Raw genomic sequence first — 26,333 nt, 5'->3', positions numbered from 1 at the left:
AATCTACCTGGGCGCTGTTGATCCACCCATGGAAAAACAACAGGACCTATTCAAAGATTTGGAATCCCCCCCCTTTAAATAACCCAACGTTTAAGCGAGGTAAAATCAGGAGGTCACCACCCCCTAGATTAATGTATGTATTTCTGTAGGAAAAATGAAAATTTCAACTGCTCAGGGTTAAATTGATCATATTAACCAGAACTTACTCTCAGGAACCTCAAAAGAAAACAAATGTATAAAACAAGGCCTTCCTTTTTTTTAATTTTTTTTTTTATAATTGTTGACAGACCTTTATTTTATCAATTGATTGATCTATATGTGGTGCTGAGAATCGAACCCAGTGCCTCACACATGCTAGGCAAGTGCTCTACCACTGAGCCACAACCCCAGCCCAGACAAGGCCTTCTGATAAGCTAACCTTCAGGTGAAAATGGTGATATCCATTAAAACCAGAAAGAACTCACATGGTAGGATGGTGACCTAGCAAAATGTAAATTCAATTCTTTTCTATGTATAATATTTCACATGTATATTTTGTATATATTTTATATTCTTTTATATATTGTATATTTACATATTATATATTATCTTTTATATATATCATATGTATATATATAATTTTTTTAGTTGTTCATGGACCTTTATTTATTTATTTGTATGTGGTGCTGAGGATTAAACCCAGCGCCTCATGCATAAGTAGGCAAGCACTCTACCACTGAGCGACAACCCCAGCCCCTAAATTCAATTCTTTAGGCTCAAAATGGTTCAAGTATTTTCCTTGGTTTCAAGTCAGATATGCAATAATTAAATGCATGAGGTATCCAGTGAGGAGCTATTTGACGATAGTACATTCCATCATTAAATCTGTGCTCTCAACTGCACAGAGCATGTGAGCAGAGCAGAGCAGCTTAGGTAGACCTGACAAAAGACTCAATTGAAAGAGGTCACGATCAATCTCATTCCAAACACAGGTGGGGGTCACCTCTCTCTGGCTTTCTTGATCTCTCTTCAGGGTCTGGTTTTTTCAATTGGTTCTTCTTTTTCCTGGTATTGGGGTTGAACCCAAGGGTACTCAACCACTGAGCCGAATCTCCAGCCCTTTTCTCTTTTCATTTTGAGACAGGATCTCGCTAAGTTGCTGAGGCTGGCTTTCCATTTGGCAATCCTTCTGCCCGAGTCTCCTGAGCCTCTGGGATTACAGGTGTGTGCCACCGTGCCTGACTCTCGAATTGGTTCTTTCGAGGTTCTAACTTCTGTCTCAGTAACTTCCATGGCAAAATTCTTCAGGTAGTAAGATGTGCTGATCTCCTGCATCCAGTGTTCCAGCTCTAAACATCACAAGAGTGTCCTCATTTTACCACACACTTTGTGTTTTTCTGCAAAGGTGCACTGACTTGAGGAATGGTGCAATTCTCCCTTGCAGCCAGTTAAACACAGTTAGCCACTGCTGTAGTACCAAGTGCTGTGCAATATGCACGACGGCCCAGGGCAGCCTTACCATGTCCTGCTGCTAAAATCAGAGGCACTTATATCATTTGTCCAGTCCATCAGAAACAGTTATCAGAGATCTGTCCAAACGAGGGCAGGGATGAAGCCATTACCCATGCCTCTGCAATGGAGCTCGCCACCGGGGGCCACGTGGACACTTCCACACTTTGGCCTTCAAAGCTCTCATAGGACCAGCTACTACTAACTGAGACCTGCATCCACCGAGACCCACACTCTCGGCTTCGAGGTCAGAGCACCTGCCCTGCTTGTCACAGCACGCCACCCGTGAGGGGACCCAGGCTGCTGAGGCCCTTCTCCTGATGGTCTCTTGTGTATCCACAGCCAAAGAAGGCCAGGTGCCAGCTCTCGAGAGCAGTGCCATCCATTTTTAGGTCAGCTGTGTGTACAGGTGAGATGCCACAGGCTTCCTAGCAGACTGAGGGCAGCTGCCGGGCTGTAACGACCACCCCGTCCGGGGTCTGATAAGCACTTTCACCAGCACCTCCAGTGACACCTGGTTCATCCTGCAGCACCACTTCTGCTTCCCAAAGGTGCCCCACGAGCACCCTCAGTCCACGCAGGGCTCCCCACAGCAAGCTGGGCTCCTCACCCATTTAAAGTCGAGAAAAGGTTTAAGATCACTTCGTCCCCAAGACCCAGGTCACGTACTTCACTGATTAACACTGTGTCCTGGGAGGGCAGCAGCTGTCCCGCAGGACACTTGGGAGGAACTGGCTACCAGACGGTTTGATCGGACTCTGCCTCTGTGGAATCATGCACGTCCCGAGGGTTTGCGTTGATTAATCGTGTGCATAACTCACACACGTGGAATCTGATGCACTCGCACACTTACTGAAGGGCTAAGTATTCTCATGCAATTTCTTTTTGATATTAATTCTGCTCCAAAAACTACAATGCTGAAACTGTGACAGTTCACATCGATGTTCAATTTCCGGAAGGTCAAGGGCTTCCCCGTTCTTCATCTTTTCCAAAAATGACTTGGTCTCTGGCTCTCGCTTACTTCATTTTTTAGTAGCAGTTCTGTAATTGTCTGATCATGTACCAAGTAAGACACCTATGTCACACTGACAAATTGATTTTGGAAGTGGTATTTTTGTGTCAAACCAAAATACAATTGCTTTCAAAAAATGACAACTGTTTGAAAGATTGTTGGGGGAAAAAAAAAAAAAAGATTGTCTAAACAATAAATCCAGCTGAGGGCTATTTGCCCACCGCAAGATTTACTACCTCAGTGTGTTAAAAGAAAATGCAAATGTTTTTGCTGTACTCTGAGTGATGGTGTCCCCCTCAAAAATCCATGCTGAAATTCCAGTGCAAACGTATTAAGAGGGGTGGTCTCTGGGAGGTGATTAAGGGACTCTGCATGGGATGAGCAACCTTACAAAACAGCTCACGGTTGAAGGAAGTGCTCCCTATCCTGACTCCAGACCCGTGAGGGCACAGGGTCACTCCCTCTAGAGGACACAGCAAACACCACAGCGGCTGGTACCTTGATCTTTTGACTTTTCAAAAGTGTGATAAATCAATTTCTGTTTATAAATTGCCCTGTCACTGGTGTTTTGTTACAGCAGCACAAATGGACGAAGACAGCTTTCTAACACAGTTTCATTAGTGTACCACCACGGCCCAGAAGAGCAGGGAGAAGGGAACTCTTGTATGCCAAAAAGGGGAATGTCTCACAGACCTCCTGGAAAACAATATGACCACATAGTTCAAGGTCTTACCAAGAAAGTTTACAGGGCTGGTGTGCAGTTTAGTCAAGGAGGTGCTTAGCCATGTGCAAGGCACTGGATTCAATCCCCAGCACCATAAAAATAAAAAGCAGAAAAATTTCTAACCTTTGACTCTTTAATTTTACTGCTAGACATGTTTCTTTTAAAAATCAGAGACACAGCTGCATATATATGCATAAGATATTCATTCATTTTTACCGTCCCCCCCAAAGAAACAGAAGTAACCTAAATCTGCAACAATCAGACCTAAATAAGAGTTTATTACTTTGTATATGCAGATGCTGAAAGACAATGTGTTGATGACATACTATTCATGTAAAAAAAGAAAAAGAAAAAAGTGCTTCCTGTATTAAGCAGGTAAAAACGGGATTTTAAGTATCGTGTCCAGTGTGATCCAAATGCAATATGCAAAAAATCTATGACCCTTGGGCTGGGATTGTAGCTCAGTGGTGCAGCACTTGCCTAGCACATGTGAGGCACTGGGTTCCATCCTCAGCACCACACACAAAACTAAAAAAAATAAAGTTTTTAAAAAAATCTATGACACATATATACCAGAAACACACATGACAGCAAATATGGTAGTTGAGAGCACAGGCTTTGGAAACAAACCGACCTGGTTCAAATCCCAGCTGTGCCGCTTTCCAGCTGTGTAACCTTGGGCAAGTTAGTTAACCTCTCTGTGCCTCAGAATGCTCACCTGAAAAATGGGGATAACAGTACCTACCTTACAGAGTTGAATCAACAGCAAAAGAGACAATTCATGCAAATGGCTTAGCAGATGCCAGGCACACTGAAAGCCCTCAACATCCACCAGTCATTGTTATTGTCCTTAACACAGAATGAATGGGAAGGAAAAGCAGCAAGGATTCTCTCTGGGTGGCACAATACCAGGTCAGTTTAGCTTTCTCTTTATACTGATCTTGTTTTACTAAAATTTCTACAAGGACATATTAAGGAATCAGAAAGAAATATGCATTATAAAAGAGAACATCTGATTGGGCCTGATGGCATAAGCCAATAGCCCCCACAACTAGGGAGGCCGAGGCAGGAGCATTGTAAGTTTGAGGCCAGCCTTAGCAACTCAGGAGAACCTCAGCAACTCAGCAAGTTTGCATCTCAAAATAAAATGAAAAATGTGGTAAAGCACCCTTGGGTTCATCTCCAGTACCAAAAAAAAGAGAGAGAACACCAGATTCATTACTAGCATGTTCCCTGGGACAGCACTGAACTCAGGAAGGGAGGCACACGTCAGTCAGACAGGAGGCTGCCTGCTGTCCACCGCCATCTCGCATGAGCTCTCCAGAGGACACCTCCCTCACAATGTCACTACTCACAGGCGCGGTTCCTCGGAAGCCGTCCTCTGCAGTGTTGGTCACGGGGAACTCACCCTGCCAAATGTTGGCATAATGTTGGCCTCTTGGCTGCAGCTTATTGCCCCAGGGGAAAAGTCTGTTGGAAGAGACACGGCATCAGCCTGCCAAAGGGAACGGGCTTCTGGGTTAAAACAGGGGAGAGGGCGCCACGCTCTCCTTCTGAGTGAGCTTTTAAAATATATATACAGAGAGAAGAGCTTCTCATCAGCTTTTTCTAGTTTCCTTACAACAGCTCGTGTCAAGCAGTCAGCAACCTGTCTTTCCTGAGCACTCAGAAGGCTGGAAGCAAATCCCAGAACTAAAGGAGGCCTCGGAGCGCAGGAAGGGTCCTCGTTCTGGACTTATTTGGTAGCGTGATCAGACACCGCCACACCACACTGTCTCACAGAGCCGTGGCTATTTTAAGGAGCTTTTCCTAGAAGATGTGACCCAAACAGGAGTCTTCTGTCTCATGGCTCTAGAAGCGAAGAAATACCACTGCTTCAGAAGATGCCTAAAATAAGAAAATGCCAACCGCGGGGCAGCCTGCCAAGCAGCTCTGTGGACCAACACGCAACACGTGGACCGCTGCAGGGGCCGGGCTGGCTGGGACCTGGCTCTGAGGACTGCGGAAGGTCGGGGGGCTGTTCACCAGTAACACCCAAGTAACCTCCCGAGGAAGAGGAAAACTCCGTAAGAACAAGAGCTGCTTTTGTTCCACTTTCTGGGCAAAGCAGGTTCCGTGGAGTTTAAAAGACACCGGTCAGGGAGCGGGGCCTCCGTACCTATCACGCAGGCCCCCCCGGCAGCCGTACTCCCACTCGGCTTCCGTGGGCAACCTCTTCCCTGCCCACGTGCAGAAGGCCACGGCGTCATTCCAGGAGACGTGGAGCACTGGATGGTTCGGCCTGGGGAGGAGGGAGAGCAGAGTGAGAACAGGCACCGACCGGAACAGGAAAACAAGAACTGGCTCCAGCAGAGAATGGACACTCATCCTCGGATGGGTCAGTGATGCCCTGGATGACCACTATGGCCGCCCAATGGACTTCTCCATGCCAACTCTGTCCCGCCTGTTTCCAGAGAACCCAACCGAGGATGCCTAGGTTCAAACTGGGCATCTTTCTACTTTCCACTAAGGTCTGGCTAGTCCTATGTGCCTCACTCAAGCAGATCCAACTCCATCTCCCTTTTCCCAAGGGGACAGAGGACGGGGAAGGCATCTCGGTTTGAATCCCCCGCTTGCCGCTTTTTTTAAGTGGTCTACACATTCCGTGTCCCTTCCCCATACATCTTCACGTTTTCTACAGTCATTACAGCAGGACTTTCATTTACTCTTCAACAAACGTTTGCTGAGTAGCTCTTATGTGCCAGTCACTATATCCAGCACTGACAAAAGAAGCACTTTTCTCAGAAGACTGACTCAGCCAGCCACTCAGTTTACTACATGGATTTAAAAATACATTCCGGGATGGAGAAGCAGCACCCAGTAGAGTACATACTTAGCATGCATGAGGCCTTGGCTTTGATCCCCAACATCGCAAAAAACAAAAAACAACTTCTTCCTGCTTTTTCCTCAACCATGAACCCAGGAAAGAAGGTATGAATAGGGAGCTAAGGTGCCCAAGGACCCTAGCACTGTCCACCTCCCTGACTATTTTCAGCACAAGGGCAGCCAACTCAGGCTGGGAAGATTTCTGACTTTTGTCAAGGGGCTCTATCCCTAAAGCTGAACCCCATGTCCTCCCAGCTTCCGACAATAAGGGCAGCAACCAGGAATGCTGGGAACACAGAGGCTGAAAAATGCCATCTGAAGAATGAGGTTAGGGGAGCAGTCTGCTCGGGCTGCTGAGGGACTGGTCCTTACCCAAACCCTCTCCACCTCAGGGCTTAGAGTCGACTCTATTTTTGCTTGAGCTAATTACTTCCTTGCCACCCTGGAGACTTCTGACCGACTTGCTGCTCTGTGGTTTTTCAGTCAGATGGAAGCTTCAAAGTATGTCAGCCCAGGACTAGAGATCAATGGGTCCCATATCCAAGGGTGGGGCTTCTGCAGGGGCCACCTGGCAGGACACCAGTGCCCACCGTTAAGACAGACAGTCTTCTGCCTCATAAAGATCCAGTCACGATGCAGAATAAATGGCAGACTGGAAGGATCGAACACACCATGAGTCTATAACAGCCCTGACAGAGGGGGAAATCTGCAGGACGACACTGACAAGCCAAATGAGGAAGCAAAGACGCCTCCGGGGGTTAGCAGTGTTTCTGTCTTTACTACATTATTTCCTGCCATTTCATTTTCCTACCAACCTTGGACGGTTTGCCACTCTCCATTTACCTTATAGCTGAAGACGGCCACTGGGATCGTTCTCAAGGGCACAGGAGTCTGTTATGGAGTGAAGCGTGTCACCTGGGCACACCTGACTCACCTGTGCAGAATAGTAGAGTCAGGCCCCTCTGGGTGTCTCCAGTTAGCGCCTTTAACAGGTAACCACCAGGGCGCAGCTGCAACCTCGAAGCAACCCAGAACAGGCTGATGTTAGCCACCGTGACTCTAGAACACTGCACTCAGTACCAAAACCCCATCGGGTCACCAAACACATACCCCTACCAGATATCAGAAGCAAAGATTTATATGTGTGGATCTTCAACAAAAAGTATTAACTCATGTCATAAAACGTCACAGTGATGAACAAGTAAGTATTTAAATGTTGCTAAGATTTTATATACATACATATATACTGGGTTCTGAACCCAGGGGTACTTTACCACTGAGCTACATCCCCAGCTTGTTTTTTTTGTTGTTGTTTGTTTGTTTGTTTGTTTGTTTGGGACAGTCTTGCTAAGTTGCGAGACTGTCTTCAAACTTGTGATCCTCCTGCCTCAGCCTCCCAAGTTGGTGGGATTAGAGGTGTGTACCACAGCGCCAGTTTCTGAGAAGTTTAAAAAGATACACTGCTGGCTAACACTCTATCATCTCTGACAAATGAAAGACAGGTTGTACTTCTCCTTTTTAAAATATGGGAAACAGTCAAGCTTACAGTCAACCAAGGTGGTCAGAGATCAAGCTCAATCACTGAGAAAAAATGGAGAATGTTTTTAAAAGACCTTGGTTCAATTTCTAGCTCCAGGTGGGTTGTGTGAGCTGGGGCAAATTCACTGCTTCTCTAGCCCCTGAGAACCCCATCTGGGAAATGCTTCCCCTAACTCAGAATACCAGAGGAGGTCAGATCCTGTAAAGGCTCAGTAAACTGTTACTGGGACCTTAACTTGGACCTTTAAGGTTCTGTTCATCATGTTAAGCAAATAAAAACAGCAGGGGTCCTCAGTCAGTGAGTGGTTAAGAACAGAGGCTTTGAAGTCAATCAAAACTACATGCGAATCAGGGCTTTGCAGTGTGGGTGTGACCCTGGCAACACCTTTAAGCTTGAGACAGTGACAGTGAGTTTTAACTCAAGACACAGCACACAGGGCTTAGCAACTCTGCTTTTTAACAACTTAGGCTAATGACTTAGAGAGCAGTCAGTAAAAGGAACCATTTTCACATGAATGTCCCCCATGATAGTCAGTAACAAGGACAGGCGCAAAGGATGGTTAATACTAAGTGAAGGGCACACATTTGCAAAGGATTCTTCTACTATAAACCCCAGCTGACTCAAGGTCATTTCCATGACAATGGTACTCTCAATCCCTTGCATCCTGCTGAGCTTGGTTGAGTGGAAGTGGCAGGGAGGCTGTGTCCCTGCTACCAGAAACAGCATCACTGGAAACCCCACACCCCACTTTCATTCACACTGTTATAGAGCTGGGATCTTCAGAGAAACTGAGGCAATGCGAAGACATCCCTTCAAACCCTGATTCTTGAGACCAAGTCAGAAAGATTTCAGAAACATCACTCAGAGTAGCAGGAATGAGTTTATGGAAGGGATAGCAAAAGGGAAAGTGGACACTCTCCAGGGAGAGAGTGAGTCCTCTCAGCGAGGAGAGGGACGATGTGCCTCTCCCAGTTTTATTGAGGATCCCAGAGAAGTTTCCAGAGAGTCCCGCACAGGCCCACCTCTTGATTTTGGACTGACAGCAAGGTGACATTAGTCTTTTAAGTCCCCACTGTCATGGCAACTCTAGGTCACCTTGGCCCATGCTGACCAGTTATAACTGGCTTCTTAACCATATATTCTTACAGACTTTATGGTTAGGAGGAACTCTTCTCATGTCCCAGAGTTTCAGGATCAGCTCACCAGTCTCCTGGGCTGCTCCTGTTGACATTATCCTGGGCCTGTATTTCCCCTGCAGACAGGAATGGGACCTAGCCGGTCCACTGAGGCCAGGCAGGGCTGCAGGGGAACTGCTTCTTGGCAAAGAAAGCCTGTGAGGTCAGCACCGTGGATAGAATGATTCTCTTAACCTCGTGTACCCGCCTTCCTCATCCGTCTGTCCCCTAACAACATCAGCAAGATGAGAACATGCACAGCCGCTCAATCACAATGTGATGGCAAAGGCCGACTTAGACCATTTCGACATGAAAGGCGCACCGTGTCCTTAAAGGACACCACCACAAGGGGTTGTATTTTACAGAGCTGAGCTGAAAGGCAAGGTTGCCTGCTGTTTCATTTGTGGCACTGAAGAAACAGCTGGCGACGTCCTCCTTGCCTGGACCACTCCGCATTCAGGTGTCACTGGCAGGCAATTTGCCACGTGTCAAGGGAAGCAGTGCACGGAAAGCCGGGGTCATGCCACTCTGGGTGTCAATGCAGCCCTCAGACGCTCACCCAGCCCAAGTCCACCCCAGCACCAAGCACCACAGCAGAAAGTTCTAGTTCTTAAGTTTTAAAAAAGAGGGGGGAAAAAAAAGGGCTGATAACATAAATACAAATGACAAAATATAACAATATGTAACCCTCTGTTGAATTTGGGTGGCAGATAGGAGAGGAGTTTGTTTTCCTCAGACCCTTTTGTGTTTTGAAATATTTCCTCATTAGCAATTTAAAAAAAACCCAGCTGGGTGTGGTGGGCCAAGCCTGCAGGTAGAGCTACTCTGGAGGCTGAAGGAGGAGGATCCAAGTTCTAGGCCAGCCCCAGCAATTAGTGAAACCCTGAACTGTAATTGCAGTGGTAAAGCAGCCCTCTAGGTTTGACTCCCAGTACCCAGAAGAAAAATAAAATTCACCTCAATGGATTCATCTCTTCTCCTATTAACGGGCATTTGGGCATTTCCAGTTTGAACCTATTTTGAATAGTGCTGCTTTGAATATTCTTCAAAGGGTTTGTGACTTTTAATAAATATGCATATGCATTTCCATTCACTGTACGCTGTGGAGAGAAACTGCTGGATCATAACACACCCCCAGCTTTAGCAGAGACAAACACAAGCTTCGTCCCCCGAGGCTTCAAATCCTTTTGTGAAGGGGAGCTGCCATGGTGGCTGACCTACAGAAGGCACGAGGGCAGTGCCAGGGCCTTCAGCCCATTCTTATCGTTCTCCCCTAATTTAAACTGGTTATAAGTACTTATTGAGTGCCACTGTGTGCCAGTCATGAAGTCTAATCCCTAAAAACCTCAGAGTACAACTTAGGACAGTTGGCAGAGGGATGATTTTTACAATGATTTATTTTCCATACAATCATTAATTCTGTGATTTCCAAAAGTGGAATACATAGTATGAACCTTGTCGCCTCTTTTTCTCTCAAAAACATCTCCCACATTCAAACTGGCAGGTCCCCCTCTCCTCTCTCTCATTCTAGATGTCTGCTTTTCATTGCCCTTAGTGTTCCTTTTCTGAAATTTCTCACATTACTCTAGCAACCCACCCGAAACAGATTGTTGGCAAGTCATAAAGTCATAGAGCCATGCGATCGTCACCAATCTGAGTGATGTGCACAGAGCAGCAGAGCACAGCCTGGCCTGGGCAGGGGAAGCCAGAATAACCCTGTGCCTGACCAGGGGTCACCACCAGTACTCTGGTTCAAAGCAGAAAGACCTGAAGCGAGTATGCAAAGATATGTGTATTGCATATAACACTGCTCTAAACAAAAATCACAAAATAACCCAACTGTCCTTGATGTTCGTGCACGCCAAGACATACTACGCAGTCAGTCATCGAACTGTTCTGACGTGGGAATACACACGTAGTATGTTGTAAGGTAACACAGAGCATACACATTGATTCTGTCTCTATAAATATATGCATAAAATGTATACTGGCATAACCAGAAGAGAAAGATTCTAGAAGAATGCACACACACTTTGCAGGGGTGAAGGACTGGGAGAGTAATACTTTTCAGGAATGAGCATGCAACACCAAACTGGTTTTCTCAACCTCGGCATTAACTTTGGTGTTGGGGGGGATTTTTTTGTTTGTTTTGGGTTTTTTTCCTGGTACTGGGGGTTGAACCCAGTGGTGCTCTACCACTGAACTGCATCCTAGCCCCTTTTTTATTTCACCTGGAGACAGGGTAGCCCCCTGTCTAAACTGCCTGGCTGGCCTCGACCTTGCGATCTTCCTGCCTCAACCGCCCTAGTCACTAGGATTACAGGCATGGATAGTGCCACCGGGCACGATGGCGCTCACTTTAGGCCACATACCCTTGCTGTGGGGGTGCCTGTGCGCTCTAGTAAGGTCAGCAGCATCTCTGACCTCCACCGCTAGATGCCAGTTGCATCACAACAGCAGAACACAGAAATATCTCCACTGTTGCTAAACGTCCCTGGAAAGAAGCAAATCACTGACTGGACCAATAATTGGGGGAAAAATTCCTCTTTCTAAATGTTCGTAAAAACCGAGTGGTAATAAAAGCATCTTACCCAGAGTCAGCTGCCCGGGTTTTAAGAGCACAGCACACTGTACAAGACACAGGCTCCTCTGGCCCTTTGCCCTCTCTAGTCCCCGTTCACTCATCTGTGAAATGGATGAAAAACACTACCATCTACTTCCTAGGGCTACTGTGAAGATGAAATAAGGAAACACGTAAAGCACTTGGCCAGGTAAAGAGGAAGAACCTCAGAAGGGTCAGGTATCATTATTAATCCTTCTCATTTATGTTACTGCAGGTTGCAACATTCTCTCGGAGTTTTCAAAGAACAAGATCCTAATTGGTCCACCCGCCCCCAAGAGTTCTTCAGCTCGGGCCCATCCACGCACCACTTCGCCCCTTATAGGATATTGACAGGCTGAGAAAAGTGCCCGAGAGGAAAAGGCCAAGGAAGCATTACAGAGCATCTGTCACTTCCCAAGACCTCTCAGGAAGAGTAGGTAGTGAGGGTCTTCCACGGCAGCCATGAGGTGAGAACCATCTACAGGTAAACTAACCCACTCCCTGAGGCAAATGCACAATGAGGGTGTTGGCAGTGCTTGGGCACCGGTAAGGGCATCAAAGGACACACCTCGCCGTCTGTGACACAGACCACAAGTCACCACTGGAACGGTCGGATGCAGAGTCCCAGTCCCAGCTTGACACATGAAAGGAAGTCAAGTAATCAGTCGCCCACCGTGGAGGACAGGAGGGAAGGGAGGCAGGGCCTCCGTCATCCTCACCAGCGGGCCCTGGGAAAGCCAAGATGTTTTCTGGTCAAACTCATGGCAAATCCCATCTCATGACACCAGACATCTTCCTTTTCCTAATGTCACTGTTTCTTAACTCAGCATTTTAAAAACTTGTTCTTGAACTACTGGTTCTGTCTTGAAAAATAAATGCTATTCTAGTATCTTTAGGAACTTGTGAAATGAGCAACTTCTGAGTTATGTATTAGCTAGTTTATCAAGATTATATGCAAATGATGACATTTAATTCCTTTTTCTTTAACAGGAATCATCTTCAGGTGTGTTGTTTGCAGAGCAGAAGCAGCAACACAGGTAGACTGACATATATGCTCCCACTCAGCCTCATTTTTCATTTTATTATTATTATTTTTTCTGTGTGTGGTATGGTTGTCCACCTACACATTTTCTGCTCAACTGAGACAACTTCCAGAGTTACAGACTCCCTTATATCCAGAGGGAAAAGGACTTTAACATGACCTACTTCTAGTCAAATCTCCATAGCAACTGTCTTGGGTTTAAGTTGAAACAGCTGTACCAGCCAGCCAGTGACCAATTACAGTGTAAATGGGATCTGCGTGGGTACTGCTGTCCCCTTGAGAAATGGACTTGAGAGAGCAAAGACATCCTTTCCCACCTCTCCCAAGAGACACTGCCAGATCTGTAGTAACAGCTTAAAGAAAAGGAAAGGGGAAGACGGCAAAGGTGCCTTTATTCTTGCCAGAGGTGGTAAATCATGCTTCTTATATACACACAGCCCAGGATAAAACTGGCACAGGAAAAAGACAGAGTATGGTGTAATTATGCAACGTCAAGTGTAAAGATGTCAAGTTCACAACTTTACAACTGCTCTCTTAAAAATTTAATGCATTTAGACAAGCAAATTAAAAAGATGGACGTTTCTTGAAATGTAGTATAAACATGACAGTTACCCCTATAAAAACAGCCTGCAAGAATTTTTCAACTGGCACCAGTGAACAATGAGAAATTACAGATCTATTCAAATTCATGAAGTATAAATAAAACTGGAGGAGAATCTAACAACTGAAAGAATTAAATGGAACCGTGAACATGCAGGGAGTAAAAATGTTTCTTCAGCACCCAATACAACGTGGAAAGTTGGAGGAGGAGGATTAATCAAGGGTAACAGTGAATTCGTCATCAAAACAGATAGGTAGTTGAGCCTGACAGCTTATTTCAAATTAAATCTTAAATCAGCTCCCTTGACAACTTGATAAACTCTATGGAAAGAAAAATGCATGCTTTTCCAGACAGGATACAAATATTTATGAAATTTAAGGCAGACATGAAATTTTATAATTTTTGCTTCAGTTCTCAGGGAAATTCCCCACGCCGTAATGTACTGCCTTCCCAAGGCACGCAATCAGAGTGCTCTAAACATTTTTGGGCCTGGGGAGCAGAGGAAACCCTATGTACAGTTACACACTATGGACTATGAGCAAAACAAGGACGTCTGGGTTGAAAGAACCCTTAAAAGTGATCTAGTGTACTCACTTGCAATAGAGACCTGCATAAATAGGGCGGGGGAGAGAGGAGTTGGGGATTTTAAAGAATGAACAGAAATAAGAGAAAAGCTTATTGTTAGGTCGGAATCTGAGCAACTATGTGAGGTAGAGCAGAGTGAGTAAGGCAAAGGACAGCACCACATGGCGACCAATCAAACAGGGGCAGGAAAACTCCACTGACCATTACCTCCACCTACCACTCGGCAGGACCACCCACCCATTCTGGCCTATAAAAACCCCAGGCAGCCAGAGCCATGTGCAGTTTTCTCCAGCTCCCTACCCTGACCTGTACCCCGGGGGGCTGGGAATTTGGCCCGAGAGCCAAATTCCAATAAAGCTTGCTTCAGTCACTTTCTGTCCGATTTTATTTGGCCACTAGCCCTGCCCCTCAGCCTACATTTACCTTATTGTTTAAAAATATTTTGTACTATTTTAAGCAAACAGATGGCAGTGTAAGTTGATATGATATTTTTTTTTTTCTTTTTTTGAACTGGGGACTAAACCCAGGGACACTTTACCACTGAGCTACATTCCCAGCCCTTTTTATTTTTTATTTTGAGACAGGGTACCACTAAATTGCTGAGGCTGGCTTTGAACTTGCAATCCTCCTGCCTCAGTCTCCCAAGTTGCTAGGATCACAGGCATGCAACACCATGCCCAGCACCATCTTGAAAGCAATGGGCCAACACTCAGCCAAAGCCTACATCATGTGCACGCGCAGCAAAGAGACTGGTTGAATCACTTATTGTAAGCCCATTATGAATACAACGGTCATTAAAATTATATGCAGAAAAAAATGTATTTACTTGTATAAATCTTCACCATTTACCGAAAGTAATTATAAAAATGCCAATTATAAAAATGTACAGTAAAAGGTCAGCAAAATATGTTAACATGTAGACAGGCACACATATCAAGAAATTATTAGTAGCACATATATTGAAATGGTTGTAATCATTATTTCTGGGTGGTGAGATTGTAGGTGATATCTAGTGGTATTTTTTAGGCCATTTTAAATGTCTGAGTTATTTTGAGTGAACTTATTTTTTTACTTGGGTTTTGTAAGTTTTCCCTCTTAACAGATGTGAGAATTTACAATGAAAAACAGAAGCAAGCAATATTAAATTGTTCATTAAAAATTATGAATTCACCTTTGTACTACAAATTTCACTTTTATATTCACCTTTCAATATTGTCAATAAGCACATAGTTTTTTACATAGTTTTCTCAAATTATATATCAATTGCTTTCATTGGTTATACTTGGTTTTAAGTGGATTCAAAACAATCATTTTTAGTGAACTCACAGTATTTTTTAAGACAATCTATTATAAATTCCCAGTCTCCTAACATTAAGTGACTCAGTTATAATTGTTTGTCATTGCTTCTTTGCTTTATACATAACACTACAGTGAACATCTTCAAACACCTTCACTTGCTTCTGCTAAATTTAAAGAAGTAGCATCACTGTACCTAACTAAGAGTGTGTCTTTACAAGTCTTGCTAAATATCATTTTTTTAAAACCCATCGCATTAATTTATGGCATAGGTAATTTCCCTCTGGAAAAAGAACTGAGTATATGTATTAATCATGGTGTTCCTGATGAAGTTATTTAGAACTCTTTACAAGGAGGATCTACTTAGGATATTTAAGTTGCCAATGACTTACTTGTAGATTTTTTCCAGTGTTTGAGACAGGGAAATTAAATAAAGTCTGAATGCCATTTGATTACTTCTGAATTATTTCTTGATGCTTTACAAATGCTGAAGCTTCTGAGAAGAAGGATCAAACAGAAAACAAAACATTTCCAAGGCATTTTAAGAACAGAAGATTCTTCTACACAGGTTGCCTTCAGAGTAAACAACCAAATGACTAATCTCAGCTTAGTCCATTTTTGTGTTGCTATAACAGATCACCTGATGCTGGATAATAAATAAAGAAATTTGCTGAGCTCATGATTCTGGTGGCCAGAAAGTCCAAATGGCATGACTCCAACTGTAACAAGGGTTACTAAGCTGCATCACAACATGGTAGATAAGTGGAAAGGAAACTGGATGCATGCAGAAGGGGACAAGCATGTGCAGTGGCCTCATGGGAGCTAATCCAGGCATATGAGATCTAACCCACTCCCCAGAAGATGGGCATTAATCCCTTCCAGGGGTAGTGCCCCCATGATCTGATCGCCTACTGGGCCCCACCTCTTAAAGGTTCTAACATCTTATTGCCACTGGGTCCAAGCTTCCTCTATATGAACTTTTCTAGGTAAACCATATCCAAACCATAGCACCACCTACTATTTGAAAATGAATGAAAAATGAAAAGCATCCTCACTCCACATAGCACCATGACAGAAGAGGACAGGGACCCTAGTTGTCAAGGCAGGCCAGGCTCACTTGTTGAGATGACCTACTTCTGTCCCATGGTTAGAGACAGGCATCTGCAGAAAGCCATACAACTCTGTGGATCAGCTGCTGCCCCTCTAAACAAGAGTCTGGTACTGTATTAGCTAATCGCAGCCAAGCCAGCATCAGCCAGAGAACAGACTGTGAGCACTTCACAGCTGACCTCCTAGGCTGCCAGGCTGGCAAACACCATTTCGCCCTGCAGCTTGATGCTACGCACCAGTGGCAGAAGGGTGGCTGCTGACTCTTCCTTGGGGGCACCCACTGCAAGAAATACCTGTATATTTTTTTAACAATACTGTGGGGCTGGGGAGATAGCTCAGTTGGTAAAGTGCTTGCATTACAAGCACAAGGCCCTGCGTTCCCCAGCACCCGCAAAAAAAACCAGTACTGTGCATTTTGCAAATTTCTGCAAGAGTGGAGAGAATAAAACAGGCTTGACTGGGGAGTGGAAACCTGGAAGTCCCAACACTGCTACATGCTTAACACAGGGTTGCTTACAACCCACAGGATTTTAAAGGTGGGAAGGATGTAGGAGACACTGTACTAAAATTTCCTCATTTAACAGATGAAAAAAAAGTACTGGAAAGTTGGCAGTGGCAGAACCATGGCTGCAGGCTTTCAGTTCGTGACTCCTTCCGCTATTCAAGCATCTCCCAGTGGCTATTCCGTGAGTGTCTTCCATAAGATGTTGGTAGGGAAAATGGTTCTACCACAGAAGCAGTCGTAGTGGCTAGAAAGGCCCTAGGTCAATCAAAGTTAAACTATTTTTAATTGCAGGACTTCTGAGAATCTTTAAAATGCTAATGTAGTGTGGGCCAAATCTTGGTCAAGTGCAGGATGTGGTCTGCGCTTGAGCTGAGTGGTAAAGCATTTCTGGTCCCCATCCTGGCTCTCCTGTTACAGGATTAACCACATGAGGTTGGCCTGGCAAGTTGCTTGAAGTCTCAGAGCCTCTGTTTTCTCAATCAGTAACATCAGTGTACCAAGAAAACTTACTTAATTGGCTTGCTGTGAGGACTGAGCATAGTAAGCACTCAATAAAAGGCATGTACAGCCCGGTGTTGGTACATTACTGGACTCTACAGAATGGATTCACGATGTCACCCTGTGCTCAGCCCTGGGGATACAGAACAGAAGTATATGAACTAGAAATGGGGACAGACAAATAAGGAGATAATTGCAAGTCTGTGATAAGTACTGTGGCCAAGAGGAGCTCAGTGAGCCAGGGAGTCCAAGGAGAGGCACCCAATCAAGGTCAGGAATGATCCCTGCAGATTCTTCCCATTGTAGGTGAGGAGGAGGAGAAAGTAGAGGCAGGGTGGGGATGAGTTCAGGGCTTTCCACAGGGGAGGTCACCTCACCCACCGCTATGTAAATGATCCAGCAAAGTTGGGCATCAATTTTTTTTGGTCCAGTAAAATATAGTAAAAGATCTTCAGAACCTCAGTTCTGGAGGATGCTAGGAGATCAACTAGATTCAATGAGTATCCAAAAGCATCTCGCTAGCATGTCTCTAGGAAGAATAGGGATGAGGCAGGATGAATATTAGTCCCTATGTGACCTGGTGGTTAGATTTACACCTGTTACCCAAGTATAATTAAAACCACTTCACTCCCCAAAGTATCACAAGTCAGATAGGTGCAGTCACTCAACTAGTAGTTGGTCCCCTAGTAACAGTATGAACAATCTGTCAGACATCACTTCCTGGTGGGCAGAAACAGTTTCTGATCTATAGCTAAACTGCTATCTGCCTCCCAGAGATCTCCCATCTGCTGGCCCTGCTTAGGTTCCAGAGACCACACTCTTTCACTTGCCTTTCAAACACCTGTAGAATAAGCTAAACTCATTCACCTCCTAGTCTTCTTTAGAGTCAGTAGCCTATTGGATCTTCCCCAGGCCCTCCCATCTCAAACTTAAGGGCTCCCCATGTCCCTAGTTTCTCAAGCCAAAATCCAAAGTCATTAGATTGTTCTCTTTCCTTTTCTATGTTCTCAGATGTTATTTCCAAATATCAGACCACCTTTTAGCATCTCCACTCCTACCAGCCTGCCTCCCAGCCCCATCATCTCTCACCTGGACTATCACAAAAGCCAGAGTGGTCTCTCCAAAATGTCAGTTAGATCCAATGGCTTCCAACTGACATTATGATGAAATTCTGACTCCTCTGAGGTCTACAAGGCTCTCTGTAACCCACCGCCTCGCTCCAGGCCCAACCTCATCTTGGGTGGCCCTCTTCTGGATAAACACCAATTTTAAATACAGTCTTTCCAGTGCAACATCCTTTTGTTGTGAGAGAACTGATCAACTCCGGGCTGAAGGGTTTAAGCAGAAGTCTGTGGTGGGGAAAGTGGCAGGTTGGCCCCAAGGCACCAATAGGTGACCCCTCATGTCGATCTAGAACAACTAACACCATTTCCCTTTCCTGGGCCAGAGCTCACCTATACGAGGAAGGCTCTACAGCCAGGTCTTTTTGGAAGTTCCATCCATTCTAAATTCTTATTTGTTAAGTTGATCTTGAAGCTGGACATCCCTGGGTCTGGTTTACTAATCAACAGTCTACCGTGGTTTCTCTAGAGAGGTGGATGGTGCGAACCCCAACATTCAGGGCCAGGGGATGTCAGTACCACTTTTATTTCTTAATCCCAGTTAAACATCTAAAGGTCCATGACTTGAAAAGAAATCAATGGACACCTTAAACAGGCACTTCTAATCTCAACCTCTAAGGCCCCAGCATGTCTCAGTATATTCACTTTGATCAAGCGCCTTGGAACGGGCTGGGGGAAGAAGAAGCCGTGCCTGTTATCCTCTCGTGCTGGGCTCTCCTCCACCAGCCTTATCGTGGCTCGCTTCCTGAGCACATGCCACACCGACTGCTCAGGCAGGCAAACAACTGCTCTCTTCTAAAAGGCACAACAGTGCTACCTTCTTATCTTACCCAGTCAGCCAGACCTGGACTGCCTTCCCCAAGAACTCAGTTACTATGAACCTACCTTAACCCTGATGACCAGTCCAGTGTCCCTCACCAAGGAAAAGCTGACTGTGTAACATAAGACAGGTCACACCAGGTCTGAGTCCTACTGCTTTCAAACACTAGATGCCCGACAGATGATACCCAATGGCATGCTTTCTTTTTTTTTTTTTTTTGACAAAAACATGTTAAGTGCTTATTAAGTGACAGTTATTATGCTGGGGACGTAATGGTGAATACAACACATGAATTCCCACCTATCTTCACAGAACAAATCTAAGAGAGGGAAAAGTATTCAAGAAATATCTGCACAAGTAAGTACACCATAAGTGGATGGACACTATGGGAGGAAGGCTCGAGAAGCCAGAGGAACAAATAGGGGAAAGAGGGTGTCAGGAGTGGGTTCTGAATAGTGTCCCAGGGCAGGCTCAGCTGAGACCAACCACACAGGGCTGGAGGTGGGAGGCAGAGTGGTGGCCACAGTAGGCCTCTGCTGCAGGCTCTGTCCTCTTGTTTCCACATGAGTCCCTCCTCATCTGCAAGGTTCCCTCCAACACCTCTTCCCCACTCGGACTTCCCAGAGCAATGAACTTAGAAAACCCCCAATGGCCAAGAGGTGTCACAGGAAAGCGCAGGACAGTTTGAGAAGAACAGCACAACCAGAAGGAACTGTGCCCACACCAATGACAAGTGAGGGTGGAGCCACAGGAAGAAGGTATGAGTGCACTAGAACAATCCTGCCCACAAGCCCCTGATAGGATCCTGCTGGGTTCCCTCCCAGAACAGAAGCCCACCCGAGGGGAAATCTCAGGGGGGAAAATCAAAATGCCAAAGAAGGACAAGAGAAAAGTAAAAGACGTGGAGGAGGGACAGAGATCTCAGGCAACGGAAGGCCTGCTGTGCACACTACAAGAGGACAGGCACAAGGAGCTCAGCGAGGCCACAAAGCTGCCCTGGACCACACTCCTTCTCAAGGTTCAGGGAACCAGGTCACATGGAAATAAAGAGGAGACTCCAGCTCAAACCCAATGCAAAGCTACCACAAGAAGGAGACAGGAGGAAGCACAACAGCTTGCTTGCAGATAACAACTGCAGCCGGGAAGGTTGTCAGGCCTTGTCCCACTGTTGTGACAAAACAGCTGAAGTTTAGTAACATGCAAAGAAACAGGTTTACCTCAGCTCACGGTTCTGGAGGCCCTGGAGCATAGCACCAAAACCTGCTTGATGGTGGGGAGGGCTCCCTTGGATACACCACAGCATGGCAGGTGGGATCGTCGAGGAGCACACTCGAGAGGAAGGGACGGCGCGCAAGACAGGAAGCCAGAGAGCGATCCGGCAGCCAGTTCACTGTTGAGCCCAGCAGCAATCCTTTCAGTGGCAGTGCCTGTACCTGATCACCTCCCAACAGGCTCCACCTCTTGCTTTATTCATTTACTTATGCATTTTATATTAATTTATTTATTTTCATACTCGGGATTGAGCCCAGGGGCACTGAACCACATCCCTAGCCCTTTTTATTTTTTGAGACAGGGTCTTGCTAAATTGCTTAGGGCCTCGCTAATTGCTGAGGCTGGCTTTGAACTTGTGATCCTCCTGCCTCAGCTTCCCAAGCTGCTGGGATTACAGGCCTGCACAATGAAGCCTGGCTAGGAGCTGCCTTTTAATGTCTACCACCTCTCTATACTGCCACACTGGGGACCAAGTTTCTAGGGGACAAACTATATCCAAACCGAAGCAGAAGATATGTTCAAAGATTTTAAAAACAACACACTGTTTCAAAATGATGGGACTGGCATTAAGAAAATGATACATGAATAATAAATCATAATCTGCAAATTCAGATGGGGTACAGAAGTCAAAAGGCCAACTGGAAATAAAACAAAAAGCCTTTTCAGAAATATTGCATAAGAGGCAAAAGACAAAAAGGAAAAGAATGTAAAAATTAAAGAAAAAGAAAAAAATAAAAGAAAGAATGAACACTAAAAATGAGTAAAAAAAAATCCTACAGATATATGAAGAGTTCCTGAAGGCGCAAAAACAGTAAAATTTATTTTAAAATTCTCTTGATGTTTAAAAAATGGTGAAAGTACACATTGAAAAAGCAAACTAACTGGAAAACACCACAATGACCAACAGCATGACATATTCTAGTGAAATCACTAGATAATAAAGAAAAAAAGTCCTTGGGTTGAGAGGCAAGAGTAATGGGTAACTCTAAGATGAAGAAAATTAAGATCAGCAGCCCTTTGAAAAACAATGCTTCCATCCAAAAGGAAAAAAAAAGGTATGTAAGACCCTGAAGGAAAACAAATGTGAAGTAAAGATTTCACATCCAGCAAAACTCACTGTGAACCAGGAAGAGTATGAACACAGCACTGTCAACATGCAACAGTCTGGAGAAGACTGTCCCCGGCCACTCCCTGAAGAATCTGGTAGAGAAGAGCTTCGCCAATTCAAATGAGCGGTATGACACTGTCACAAACCACTAATCACGTGGTTCCGCGTGGAGTTAAGCTTAAACAGGAGGTAAAAAGCAGAGAGTACTCTATGCATGGACATATGTTCCAATAATATGGAACGAGTGCAACTATTTTAGAACGGGAGAAACAGGAAACGCATATATAAATGTCTGGGTTTTTTTTAAACCTGTTCTCGGTAATTACACTGGTGATGATAGCATTGGTATTGTTATTTTGAGACTGTTATGTATGTAATCTGGGATAAAACAAATAAGTAATTATGAACTACTCTAATTCTATCCCCTATGTCCTTGGGAATCAGGATTACCAGTGTTAGGAAAAGAAAAAAAAAAAAGAAAAAGAGAGAAAGATGTCAATACAGAACAGGCAAAGATAAAAAACCCGAAGTATCAATGTGGACGCATGAGGGATTTTACCTTAGCTCTGTCCACTGGGAGGTCTAGAAACAATCACAAACCTAACAACAGCAAGAGTACCTGGAACCTGGAGAGGCTTCTGGAAACACTATTTTCTACTAAAAGTAGTGTCTGCTTAGAGTAATGGATAATTCCAGGCAGGGGATGGGGATCTATCCTGCCATCAGAAAAAGCAAAGAAGCCACAAAGGCCTCCTAGGGTCAGTACAAGACTCAGGACAGTTGCCCAAGGCAGGACCTGGGAATGGGAGTAAAGTGCAAGTGGACACAGGGTATCTTTCTTGGCTGATGAAAATGTTCTATTATCTTCTGTGATGACGGTGCACAACTCTATATAGACACAGAAAAACAACCAGGGAACTGTGCACTTAAAAAGGTAAATTTCATAGCATGTAGATTACATCTCAGTAAAAGATGTTAAAAAGAAGTAAAGCTGTTAAAAAGGAGAAAGAGTGAAAAAAGGATTCCCAAGAATTTGAAATGGTATCCAGCACTCAAAAATCAGAAAATATAAACTTCAGAAGGGATTATGATTCCAAGTGAATAAAACTCATAACATGAGCTTAAGTTCTGAGTTCATAAAGATGTTTTTAAAAACCTAGTTGTAAGTACATAAATCTACATTCATGATAAAACTGGACAGAACTACATACACACAGAGAAATGAATAAAAAAAAAAAACTGGTGAAATCAGATAAAGACAAATGAATTGGACTAACTTCTGATTTTCTAGTTGTGAAACTAGTGTAATTATACACTATGAGACCCATAGAGGAAACATGGTAAAGGGTATACAGGATCTCTCTTATGTATTATTTCTTTACAACTGCATGTGCATCTACAATTACCTGAAAATGAAAAGTTCAATTTAAAAAAAATGAAAAAACCATCACCCATACAGAGTAATGGAAAACCAATTCATTATTTTAAAAGCTGGTAAAAATTCAAGCATTTACCTATCTTTCCTGTATGACCTGTACAAATGGTTAAGAAAATAGTTAAGTGGAAAGAACTTATCTCTTTATGAAAGTATCTCCATTAATAAATGAAAAAGAACTATTAGATTATCACTCTTACAACCCACAATAAATTCATGGATTTAGCCACCAGGCATTAACAATAGACAGCACGATGAAAAGAGGAAGGAGCAGACATTAGATGCCTCCTGGGGGGGAAGACACCACTTTGACGTCCTGCCGTGGGGTGTGAACATGGGTCTGATCAGACCAGAGGTGTGCCACCAATTAGCAGGACACAGAGGACAGAGAGAAAGCTGCACTGTACTGTCAGAGTCCAATCAGCAAATTCAGACCGTGGGCAGGTGTGCAGGTCCTGTAGTCCTCAAGGGATAAGCCAGTAGGGAGGAGAAGGGGAGCAACGAAGGGAAGCCTGCAGATTGTGAATCTCAAAAGACCCAAGTTCCTTTACATGGATAAGGTTAAACTTGGGACATAACCTGGGTGATAATGCTATAAAGAAACACAAGGATGCACCTGCTTTAAAAAGTAGGATAGGGGCTACTTTGGGACAGATGGGGCTGTGGGGTAGGTAGCCAAACTCTAATCCCTGACCTGGGTAATGGTCACAGACAGGTCTTCCTTACAATAACTAAGAAAGCTACAGATGTCTGTTACGTCATCTTTCTCCGTTTGTGTTTTATTTCACAATAAAAAGGTCTTTTAAAAAGGAAACAATGTATCACTAGTATAACCTGCATAAATGGAAGGCAACGTTTAAAGTAAATAATGAAAATAAACAACACTATTTAATTTTTAACTACCCCTATAGGAAGATGGCAAGCCCTGATTTTGGTGTTTAAAAGAAAACTAAGAGCCAGGCACATTGGTGCATGTCTGTAATCCCAGCCACTCAGCAGGCTGAGCAGGAAGATCCTAAGTTCAAGGCCAGCCTTGGAAACTTGGTGAGACCCATCTCAAAATAAATAAAAAGGGCTGGGAATGTAGCTCAGTGGTAGAGAATTTGCCCGCTGGCCTAGCATGTGTGAGGCCCTGGATCAGAGAGAGAGAGAGAGAGAGAGAGAAAGAGAGAAAGAGGAAAGAAACGGGTGAGCAGGGACAACTAACAAGCTCTGTCAAATGTTAAGGACGTTGCGGCATTCAAATGAGACTGACTTAATCAAATCTGAAAAAGGAAGATCTTTCTCATTATGTGATTCAAGGTGATTTTATACTTTCCCATCTACCACCTATCATCTTAAATTTATCTTATGAATCATTTTCATATCCTGTACTTCTAGAAACACTGAATTTAAAAAAGATCTGGTGCCAGGCATGGTGGGGCACACCTACAGATCCAGAGACTGGGGAGGCTGAGGCAGGAGGATTGCAAGTTCAAAGCCAGCCTCAGCAACTTAGCGAGACCCTAAGAAAGTTGGCGAGCTCTGGTCTCAAATTTTTAACAAAGGGCTGGAATGTGGCTCAGTGGTACAGCCCCTGGGTTCAATTCCCACTACTGAGATGTAGGGAGGTCTGATGAGTCAAAGTCAGGCCCAAAGGGATGAAGAAAACAGAACTTAGCTCTCCAGATCACTGACAGATTGCATTCATTCAACCCTCTCCAAACAAGCTTAAAAGGTTTGCTTTTCCATTATGAGTATTTAAGCAAGGGACAACACTGCAACCCAGTAAGAGCTACTTGTCCTCGTCCTGGTTACAGGTGCACATGCTTCCCTATGCACTTAAAAGGGCACCTTTGGAGCCCAACAATAATTCACCTCTGCCTTCACGCCCAATGTGTTTGAAGGTTCTCAAGTGACAAGACACCCTGTATCTGAACGCACAAATTAGAGAAATAAGTGCAAATGCCTTCCCCCGCCTCAACTCTGTAGCTTAAAACAAGACGGCACTGCCCAGACTGCTGGGTTATCAACATCAGCTGGAACTGACCACAAAGCCCTTGGGGGAAAAAAAAGCCCTTGGGGATCAGATTACATAACAGACCTGTAACACAAACTCGCAAAGAGCAAAGAAAATGTGAAATTCAAATGCAGTCCGATAAGGTTTTTCAAACATTTATCTCAAACACATTAAAAGTGACCTGATTCACCAAAACATGGTTCGAGACCAAGTCATGTTTTACTTTATTCCCCTCCCCCGCCAAGCTTTGATATTTTAGTTTGAAATGAAAGGAAATGTGAGCCAGGCTAGCTCAATTTTACAGGTACTGCTGCTCTCCAGAGAGGATATAATGCCGCAACACATCAAGATGAAGCTCAGGGCGGGGGCTGTGCAGCTCAGGGACAGCACGTCTGCCTAGCATGCGCAAGACCTGGGCTCCATCCCCCGCCGTGAGAAGAAGAAAAAAGATAAAGTTCAGGCAAGAATTCAAAGGGAACCTGTAGGGAGGTCAGGACTAGATTCATCTTCTGTACTTTTTTTTCTTTTTCCTTTTATTCATTTTTTTTTTTTTTTTTTTGGTACCAGGTATTGAACCTAGGGATGCTTAACCACTTAGCCATATCCTCAGCTCTTTGCTTTTTATTTTGAGACAGAGTTTCACTAAGTTGCTCAGGGCCTTGCTAAGTTGCTGGGGTTGGCTTTGAACTTGCCATCCTTCTGCCCCAGCCTCCCAGGCTGCTAGAATTACAGGCATTTCTGCATCTTAGTCAGTCTCCCGAGTACACTAACACGCCCCAGCATCTCCTGTTGCTCTGCATTCTCTGCCCCCTGTCATGCGACCTTCCAGCCTATCCTCACTCCTTCCCTTGTTCTTCAATTTTTCTGAGATATGTACACAAGCAAATACATAAACATTATGAACCTGTTGAAATGGCTGGTACAGGAATCTAAATTATAATTATATATATAGTCCATATACATACAATATAGTAGTATAGCTAATATAAAATTGGATCTTCTCTGCGTCTGATTTTGATTAACATTCTGAACAATAATGGGATAATTATTTAAATAGTGATATGAAATACTTCTATTATCATGGAAGCACGGCACACCATTTCCAGGATGTTTGATAGAAACACACCTAATTCAAATCCCCTGGATCCTCTCTATGAGACAGAATACACCCCTGCCTGTAAGGACCAGTCCCCAGACTTCATTATGAACATTCGCAGCAAAGGGCCCCCTTCATGGAAACTGCTCGGACCATGTGAATTCATGAATGTCTAAATAGGAAGCTCTCTCTCCACCTGGCCCCTGATGAGATCCAGGCAGTGAGAACAGAACATTCAGTTAGCCCTCCATTCTAGAAATGTCTACTATAAAGGAAACCCACCAGTGTCTACAGCTGCATTCAGGCACACGATGCATGACTGGGACACGAGGACAGCTCAGACGCTTCCTCAGATACCATTCTGCCTTGTGCCCTTTGCACCCAGGCAAGGGGCCCTGGCCTGTGGGCCTGTAACTCTGGGCAAATCTACAGCCAGACA

General features: G+C 44.5%; 1 protein-coding gene across 1 annotated transcript in view; it reads right to left on the bottom strand.

Moving 5' to 3' along the window:
• SUMF1 (sulfatase modifying factor 1) overlaps positions 1–26,333 on the bottom strand; it is an 81,635-nt gene that overhangs the window by 41,523 nt on the left and 13,779 nt on the right. The window contains exons 4-6 of the mRNA XM_079122211.1: positions 7,024–7,106; positions 5,383–5,505; positions 4,580–4,694 (exon numbers count right to left, since the gene is read on the bottom strand). Of these exons, the coding sequence (XP_078978337.1) occupies positions 4,580–4,694; positions 5,383–5,505; positions 7,024–7,106 (321 nt within the window). The remainder of the gene's footprint in view (positions 1–4,579; positions 4,695–5,382; positions 5,506–7,023; positions 7,107–26,333) is intronic.

Source organism: Sciurus vulgaris (genome assembly GCF_902686455.1).
Source record: "Sciurus vulgaris genome assembly, chromosome: 19".
Classification (NCBI taxonomy): Eukaryota; Metazoa; Chordata; class Mammalia; order Rodentia; family Sciuridae; genus Sciurus; species Sciurus vulgaris.
Note: the sequence above shows the minus strand (reverse complement) of the source record. Positions and strands in the feature narration are given on the sequence as shown.